Raw genomic sequence first — 8,805 nt, forward strand, 5'->3', positions numbered from 1 at the left:
GTACTGGCGCATTGCTTCGGGCCTGGGTGTCATTGCAGATGGCTCTGGGAAATGTTCTTTTGTGCTTCTTGGAGAGGTAAATGAGTACCCTCAGGGTGCCAGGAATTAGAGTGACTTATCCCCTGAGAACATTGATTCTAGGGCAGGAAAGCAGGCTTTTAATGAGCTTAAGAAGTGATTCTTAATGTTTAACAATGACTTACTGATCACTTGCATCTAACAAACCCATTTGTAAGATCAGAGTCGTCATTGAAGACTACTCTGCTGCCAATCATTTCTAAAGCAGTCCTTCCACATTCCTCAACTGCAGATCTTGCAATTACTCCTTTTTAATCTGAATGTATCTCAAACCAAAAGAAATGCCCTCCCTTTTCCCTGTCCCAGGTGCAGAGGTCCTGGCTGCAGAATTTGTGCAAAAAACAGAGTCTCAACCTCTTCAAAAGGAAACCTCAGCTCCCGACGATCCTGGCTTGGGAGCAAAGAGACCAAAGACCCTGAAGAACCCAGACATGAAAGACGTTCCTGTTGCTGAGACCATCATGAAGTGTAACATGGTAAAAAGTGTGGCTAACAGCCCATCAAACCCTCAAGCTGAAAAACAAGCAGAAAGCGGTAAGAGCGTTGTTCCCTGTGGAAATCTTTCCATTAAAACATCACAGTCAGGTCAGGACCAGATGATAGTAACAGCACATGAAAGGGTCTTTAGTGCTGAGGGTCTGGAGTGGGGTCTGAGTGCTGCTGCCCCACAGCCTGCAGGCCCCCAGTTCTGCACTCTAGTGTGAAACACAAAGGCACGGGTGAAAATCAACCCTTAGAGGACGTACAAACCACACGGGGTCTCTTCAGAGTCCTTTCCTAAGCCTTCAGTTGTACCCTTGGCAACTTGCTCAGTTTAAAAAGCCTGATTTTTACCTGCTGAGGCAGCTGGTGGTCAGAGTGTTATAACCTCTGCTGGTAGCCGGCGTCTCCCTAGATTTTTAGTCCATTACGTTGTAAATCCGGTCGTTTTAAAGAGTCCAATTGTCGCAGCCTTCGCAGACAGGCTGCGGGGGATTTAAGAGGCAGCGTGGACAGCCCTCGGGTGCAGTGTCTGCTGGTGTTGGCTGGGCGTCTGCTGTTAAACTGAGAACCAATATTATGGTGCCAAAATAAATGATGGGATGTGAGAGTCATTTTCTGTTAATTTGTCGTGTTTTCACACACTTGCGCTTTGATACCCTTTTTCAGATCCGCCTCTGGTCATTTTTTTCACCTTCGTGGGGGAGGTGGAGGCTTGGAAGGCTGGTTTAGCTGCTTCAGCTCAGTTTAACTGTTCTTCTTGGTCTTTTATTGCCACGTGTCCCTGAAACATGGCACTTTTCATCAGTGAGCCTGTATCAAATGCCACCCCTCGCTGCTTTTTGTCTCATGAGGGTTCCCAGAGTGGATCTGGCCAGTGCTCTCTCACAGGCAGCATGTCACATGGGTCCTGCTAAAAAAAAGGACCTGTCAAAAATGCAAAATAAGGATTTAGCAGCAAGAAACACTCAATTTGTATGTCCTACTCTGCAGATCCCAAGGAAATTAAATGTAACACATTGGACTCCAGCACAGATGTGATTTAATAAGGTTTCACTCAAACAGAGATTCTTTTCTGCTGGTTTTTAGAAGGCATGAACCTTGTTTAATGACATCACACTGCGTTTTAGGGCCCTGTGCCATGGTGAGCGGCGTTTTTAACGCGGAAAACTAAACGAACGCCTACGTGCTGCGTCCTGGCCGCCTTTGGGAAGCTCCAGGTTTCGGCGTGTGCTCTGAGCTACGGCTCAGTAGCAGGTTATACCCCTGAGAAGGGTGTGCAGGGGGAGGCATGAGGGCAGGGTGGGTTTTCTCGGTGGTTTAGAGAGGAAGGGTTTTTTGTAGCTGTCTATTATTGAAAGCCTAGCACAGGGTTTAGCTGCGAAGATTGCAAATACTCCAACTAGAATAAAATGTAACGCAAAATAAAAAGGAGTAAGGAAACACCTAAAACATCTCAGGTTGTGTTTAAGTGGCCAAACTGTCCTGTGCACAGAGGCCAAAGGAAATTTTGTTCACTCTGGATCCCGTGCCTTTTATTTCTGAGAACAAACCCCTTTCCTGAAGCCCCTTAGATCCCAACTCGGGATGCTTTTGCAGCCTGCAGGTGGGTTGGTTGTTTTTTTTTTTTAAGTGTGCAAATTCCACATTGGAGAGAGACCTCCTTCCTGCCAAACTGAAAGCCTGCTTTGAGTCCCTTCTCGACAGAGCTGTGTGCCCTTTGCTTATCCCCTGACTTTGTTTTTCTCACGCAGACTGGAAGGAGCCACTCTCTGTCGTCCCGAGTGAAGTTTCTTCCCAGTGCCACGGAGCTGATAGCCAAACGAGTGAGATTTACCCAGGCGGGGCCGCTGATCTTGGTTTCAATCTGAAGGGGAACGACTACGAGTCCCACGCCTTGAACTTGCTGGCTGATCTGGCTCTGGGTTCTTGTATTCCTTCGTTTATCCCCAGGGACAGTGAGGTGATCGCTGCGTCCTGCAGCCCTTCCAGCGACTCAGCAAAGGAGCAGCAGGGTCATCGCAAACACAAATCCTTGCGTGCTGCTTCTGACCACGAATACCACAGGGTAGACAAGCTTGCAAAGGGACCCACCTCTCCTAGCAAAGCATCACTGAAGCAGAATCTGCCTCTTGCAGAAACAAGAGACTTAAATAACTTGGCCTCTGTTCCCAGGGAGGAATGTCCTGGGGTTTCCAGCAAGAACAGTGCGAGCCCCATCCCTTCAACACCCCAAGCGTTGCCTCCGAGAGAGACTCAAGAAGCTGCCGAGGTGAAAAAGCACTCCTTCATCTCTGTCGAGCACTCCTACGCCTCGCAGATGACTGAACACTCAAAGAAACACATGTATCCCAGAGGTGCCCTCTACCCCGGACCAGCACCTTCCAGAAATGGGTCCAGGAACGCTGAAGCAGGACCCCTGGTTGGGAAAGTCCTACCTTTCCGCCAGCAGCAGAACAGCACCCACCCGCTGCAGCCCTTGGAGGTGGCGGCGGCGATGAGGTGCAGGAGCAGCCTGCTTTCCCCCAGGCTGAAGGAGGACATCACCAGGTCCCGCAAGGTGAACATCTGCGGCAAGTCCTTGAAGGTGACATGCCACTGGGAGGCAGAGTATGTCTTCAGTTTGGACACCAGGTACACCAATGATGCCCTGGAGAAAACCATCATCCGCGCCTTGCACGGGTAAGTCAGGCTGGAAGGCCATCTGCAGGGCACGTCCCTTCCTGGACATCTGGCATGCTTTTGGAAGCTCTGCTCTGCTCCTTTTTGCTCTGGTTTGCATGATAATGGCCTTTTTCCCCATGCTCACATGCCCCATTTTTCTGTGTTAAAGCTGGTGTGTCTTCCCTGCAGAGAAGGACCTGGGGATATGGGTTTAAACAGAAAGAGGGGGGATTGAGATTGGACATCAGGCAGAAATTCTTCCCGGAGAGGGTGGGGAGGCACTGGGACAGGTTGCCCAGAGAAGCTGTGGATGCCCCATCCCTGGGAGTGTCCAAGGCCAGGCTGGATGAGGCTTGGAGCAACCTGATCTAGTGGAAGGTGTCCCTGCCCATGGCACTGGGGTTGGAACTAGATGGTATTTAGGGTCCCTTCCAACACAAAGCATTCCGTGATTCTGTGAACCCAAACCACTCTCTGATGCCCTTGGCTCTGCAGCTAGAATCGGTACCTAGAGCCATGAGTCCTCATTTGCAGCCCTGAGTTTCTCTTCTTTTCAACAAGCTGGAAACCACATCGAGTGACGTGTGTCTGCAGCTGGGCATTTGCAGCCTCCCTGCTGGGGGCTTAGCGCCGTGGGGAGCCAGGAGATGAGTTACCTTGTGCTAGTCAACTGGAGGGAGGATGAAGATGTTTCAGGCTGTGTTTGCTTTCCCTTCCAGGCCCTGGGACCCTGATCTGCCCGACGATGTGGAAGAGGTGAAGCTGATACTTCATACGTGGTTGGCTCTGTTCTACAGCAAACCCAGCAAACTCCTGAGCAGCACGAGGAAGGTGGTGGAGCACAGCAACCCCAAGAAGTATGTCTCGATATACAGCACGTGGGACTTTCTTGAGCTGAGTGATGATGGTGAGGATTGTTTTGAGTTGGAGACGTGCCCTGCAGACTCTCGGTCAGACCCTGACCAGACTCCCAGCAGCTCTCTGGATCGCAGCACACGTTGCCAGGGAGCCTGCTGCCCAGAGGAGAGCCCTGCAGACTCTCAGACTGATGCTGATGGGATTCTTGGTGTTGTCGATAGTACAGTATCATCTTCTTCAGGGGAGCTGCCCTGTGGGGAGGAGGAGCCTTCCTCCACAAGCTGTCCCGAGAGCCTTTCCCTCGCTGAGGACGCTGACGAGAGCCTGGCTGTGATAGACGGGTGCCCAGCGGTTGTTCCTGAGGAGCGCGTGCCTGACATGGCAACTATCGCTGTGGTAAGAGCTTGGGGTTTGGGTGACACGAGTCTACAGGGCACACGATGCATTTTGCGCTTGCAGGAGTAGGTGGGATCTTCTGGGAGGAGTGGAACAGCCGTCCTTATGGGCTCTCTTCGAGTCAGGTAATGGGGTCCCCAAAGCAGGACAAAGAAACGTCTGCCAGTATTTAGCTGCCCCAAGGTGATTGCCCTGCTCAGAGTCACCATAAAAAAGCACCTTTCAGGCCTCAGTCCAGGTTTGGATGTCCTCTTGGACTGGGCTGGCATCACCAGGCTCTGTCATGAGCTGTACCTGTCCCTGTCCAAAGGAGCAGGGCCTCGACATGGATGTTCTCCAAGGGGGAGGAATCCCAAAGAATTAAAGCAGTGAAAGTGCTGATCTCGGCATCTATCCCAGGTTTTGGCTGTGAGCTGTGCGAGCCTGGCCGAGGTCTCAGACCTGCACTTCACTGAGGGAGAGGAACAACAAACACCCCTGTCTGACACCCAAAAGCCTGCCTGTCTTCTGTGGGTGACTGCGTCTGTCTGCGTGCGGCCGCAGTAGCCCGGGTGTGACGTGGGACACAGCACAGCCTTCCCTCCCCTGGTTTGGGAAAGCTGGCTTGGAGGGCTTTCCTTCACACAGGTAGCAGTGAACTGCTCTGCAACTGTTCCCTCATCCCCCTGTCGAAATTATTTAATGTTCCATTCTGGGTAGTGATTTTTTAAATTAATTTTTATAGTTTCTACATTTTACAGATGGTCAGGAGTGGAGGGACTTGGGTAAAAGTGGCTTCCTCAGGGCTAGCTCCAAACAGTCGATATCCTTATGTTGAGGGCCCCAGAGCTGGAGGCAGCACTTGAGACCCCCCCTGAAGTTCTGCCTCCAGCTCTGGCCCCCACCAGCAGAAGGACACGGAGCTGTTGGAGTGAGTCCAGAGGAGGCCCCGGAGATGCTCTGAGGGCTGGAGCCCCTCTGCCCTGGGGACAGGCTGGGGGAGTTGGGGGGGTCAGCCTGGAGAAGGGAAGCTCCGGGGAGACCTCCGAGCCCCTTCCAGTGCCTGGGGGGCTACAAGAAAGCTGGGGGGGCTTTTCCCAAGGGCAGGGAGTGACAGGACAAGGGGTGACGGGTTTAACCGGGAAGAGGGAGATGGAGATGGGACCTGGGGAAGGAATTCTTCCCGCAGAGGGTGGGAGCACTGGGACAGGTTGCCCAGAGAAGCTGTGGATGCCCCATCCTTGGGAGTGTCCAAGGCCAGGCTGGATGAGGCTTGGAGCACCCTGGGCTATGGAAGGTGTCCCTGCCCATGGCAGGGGGTTGGAACTGGATCGTCTTTAAGGTCCCTTCCAACCCAAACCACACTGTGACTCTATGAAAATTAAAGCATGGGTGTCTGATGACATTTTTCAAGCCTTAGTTAAGATAATTCCTTTCAAAGTTCTGCCCCTGGCATAAGAGCAGCTGCCGTAGGGCTGCAGCGCTTTTGCACAAAGGGGGAGGGTGGGGAAAAGTGTTTTTTACCACCTGAGTTGGTGCCGTGGAGCAGGCAGAAGTGTTTTGGGAGGAAATGTGGAATCCCTATCCATAGTGTCCATATAGGTTGCTTGGACAGGTAAACTCAGTAGAGGTAAGAGGATGCTGCATACTTTTCCCCTGGGCGCTACCTGTGCCCCTGCACAGTCTGGGCTATCTTTAAGTCATTTCATGGTGTAAAGAAGATAGAAAATGTCAAAACCTTTCCTTGGCTGGCTGTGGGGCTGTGCTTGCTGGCTGCGGTGGCAATGGTAGTGGCTCACACAGGATAAGGACTCAACCTTCACTTATTTTAGAGACAAACTAATACCCTCAGATGCTGTTGGAATGGTTGTACTCACACAGTCCGATCATTTAAAATATCCCAGCCCTCCTGCATGGGTGTCTCAGCTCCTGCATTTACTTCCCTTGAGGATTAACATCTGGATTGTGTTGTTTCAGGAGGAGCCGCCCAAGGACACCCCCGGCCCTTCCGATGAGCTTGGCAATGCTGACAAGGCCCGAGCCGTGCTGGGCAGGGAAAGCCCATGTAGCCAAGCCCCGAGTTCCAGTAGAGCTCCCTGGAGTGATGCATGGGCTGTGCTGCGTGGACACGGAGAGCAGCAGGAGAACGGGTGGGCAACAGGGTCAGGGGGTGGCCCTGGCCCTCCCGAGGGCCGTGAGAGCACAGGAGATGGTGTGCACTGTAAGGAGGTTGAGGATGGCAGCTGGGCCGCCAGCCATGGACCACAACCTGCCTGTGATTCGATGCCCTTAGAAATACATCCCAAAATTGCAAAGCCCAGTGGAGCCAGCGGGGAAGGGAGGGAATCGCAAGACCCCTCTGGACATCCAGAAAAAGAGGGGGAAGAGGTGGAGGAGGGAAGAAAAGAGAACGAGGACTCTGAATATGAAAGCACAGTCCTGGGGCCTGTTGATTTAGCATTTTCGGGAAGCGGTGATGCTGACATGGCGCATGAACACAGCGAGCAGAAGCGAGTCAATTCAGCATATCCGAAGGATTTTGGCTTTCCTGGAGAGGGCCCCTTGCCCAGCCCTGCTGTCTCAGCATCCCCCTGCCCAGGCAGATCAGTGCTGGATGGGACTGAGACTGGCCCTTGGGGGCTTCCTGGTGAGATGGCACCAAGCCTGGACACCCTGCAAGAGCCCTGGGAGGCTCTGGCCACCCCAAATGCAGAGATGAACGGTGTTGGCTTGGCACACACAGCCAGTCCAGCCCATGTGGGGTCGTCCCGTGACAGCAGATTGATGCTGCTCTTACCATCTCACCCAAGCCCTGTCTGTGGGGCGCAGCCGGACAGCATTACCGGCAACTTGGGATCTGCCGGAGAGATGCTGGGGATCGGCTTGGAGCAGAAAGACAAGGATCGTGCGCCCTCTGCAGAAAGGTGGGCGCCTGCCAGCCTCTGGTCACCCTGCAGCCAGGGACTGTCCCTAACCTTGTCCCCCGATTCCAGCTTTGTCGGCCTCGCGTCTCCTGATGGAGCAACACATCCCAGGGCTGCTCCAGAGGAACAGGAAGCCACGGCAAACATCCAGTCTCCATCCCAGAGCAACATGGGAGGGAGCAGCGGCTTTTCCCAAAGGTGTGGAGGTGCCGTTCATGCTGGCCTGGCTTCGCTGAGCACTGGTGAATCCAACCAAGAAGGGAGCGAGGTTTTGGTGGAAGAACAGCGCAGCGGCCCTTCTGCCAACCGCACAGACGCGCTGGATGAGTCCTCGGGAGCAGGTGATGGTCAGGGCTTCCCATTGGACCCTACAGCCTTAGCAGGTGACTCTGAAGCTGGACAGAGTGATGATCTGTGCCTCGGTGCAGAGAAGTCCCCCGAGAGCGACAAAACGAATGCAGCGAGGGTGGCTGATGCACCGCAGGAGCCCAGATGTGCAGAAGAGGTGAAGAAAGACACGTACCCATGCCGTGCAGAGCCGTCGGAGAGCTCCCCTGCGGATTCGCTCGTGCCAGGTGACCCAGGATCGTTACCTCCTCCTCCTCCGCATGGTCACAAGGTGGCTCTGCACAGTGCTGAGCCGGACTCTGTCCTTAGCGTGCACCCCAAGACGTTTTCTCGTGGCACAAGTGCGGCTCCAGACAGTGCCCCGCGGCCCTGCTGCCCGCAGTGTGGCAGCCCTGGGGGCCAAGCAGCAGATGCGGTAGGGAGCCACGAGGAGGAACCCCTCCTGCCTGAGGATTTGGAAGGAGGAAGCAGCATCCCTCTTGGCAGTCCTGCATCTTTTTCAGCAGCGGGTTTGTTCCTGCCACTGTGCAGCCAGGGCAGGCACGAGGCCGAGGGAGCCGATGTGTTTGCTGATCTACACCACGCCGGCGTGGAGGTGGGCGAGGGAGAAATCCCCGCTCTCCCCTTCCCGGTGTCACCGTTACATGCATGCAGGGGAATCTCCAGAGGGAGCAGCCTGGAGCTTAGTGACACTGAGGATGTTTTGGATGCATTTCCAAGGGCAAAGCAGCTCCCCAGCAAAGACAGACACGTGCACTTGAGCTCTGAAGATCCGTTTGAGTCTTTTTCCGGCGACTCAGAGCAGGAGTATTCTGGGGGGACACCACGAGGCCTGCTTACAGCCAGGAGTTCCTACAGCACAAGATCCATGGATGCTGCGGGCACGAGGACTGACTGCGCCTCCTCCTCCACGAGCTCGGTGCACACGGAGGGGGGCAGCGAGGACTGGGGCTCACGGGGCAGCGAGGACTGGGGCTCAAGGGGCAGCAGGGACTGGGGCTCGCGGGGCGGCAGGGACTGGAGCTCACGGGGCACGGAGGGGTGCTGCCTGCGGGCTGAGGGCAGCTGGCCGATGGAC

At 54.3% G+C, this 8,805-nt stretch overlaps 1 protein-coding gene across 1 annotated transcript in view; it reads left to right on the forward strand.

Annotated features, from left to right (window-relative positions):
- Window positions 1-443: 443 nt before the first annotated feature.
- Window positions 444-8,805, forward strand: part of LOC104510871 — a gene marked incomplete at both ends in the record, with an annotated part of 9,251 nt that continues 889 nt past the window's right edge. The window contains 4 exons of the mRNA XM_010153258.1: window positions 444-612; window positions 2,313-3,240; window positions 3,942-4,476; window positions 6,433-8,142. Of these exons, the coding sequence (XP_010151560.1) occupies window positions 444-612; window positions 2,313-3,240; window positions 3,942-4,476; window positions 6,433-8,142 (3,342 nt within the window). The remainder of the gene's footprint in view (window positions 613-2,312; window positions 3,241-3,941; window positions 4,477-6,432; window positions 8,143-8,805) is intronic.

Source organism: Eurypyga helias, unplaced genomic scaffold (assembly GCF_000690775.1).
Source record: "Eurypyga helias isolate BGI_N326 unplaced genomic scaffold, ASM69077v1 scaffold31126, whole genome shotgun sequence".
Taxonomy (NCBI): domain Eukaryota; kingdom Metazoa; phylum Chordata; class Aves; order Eurypygiformes; family Eurypygidae; genus Eurypyga; species Eurypyga helias.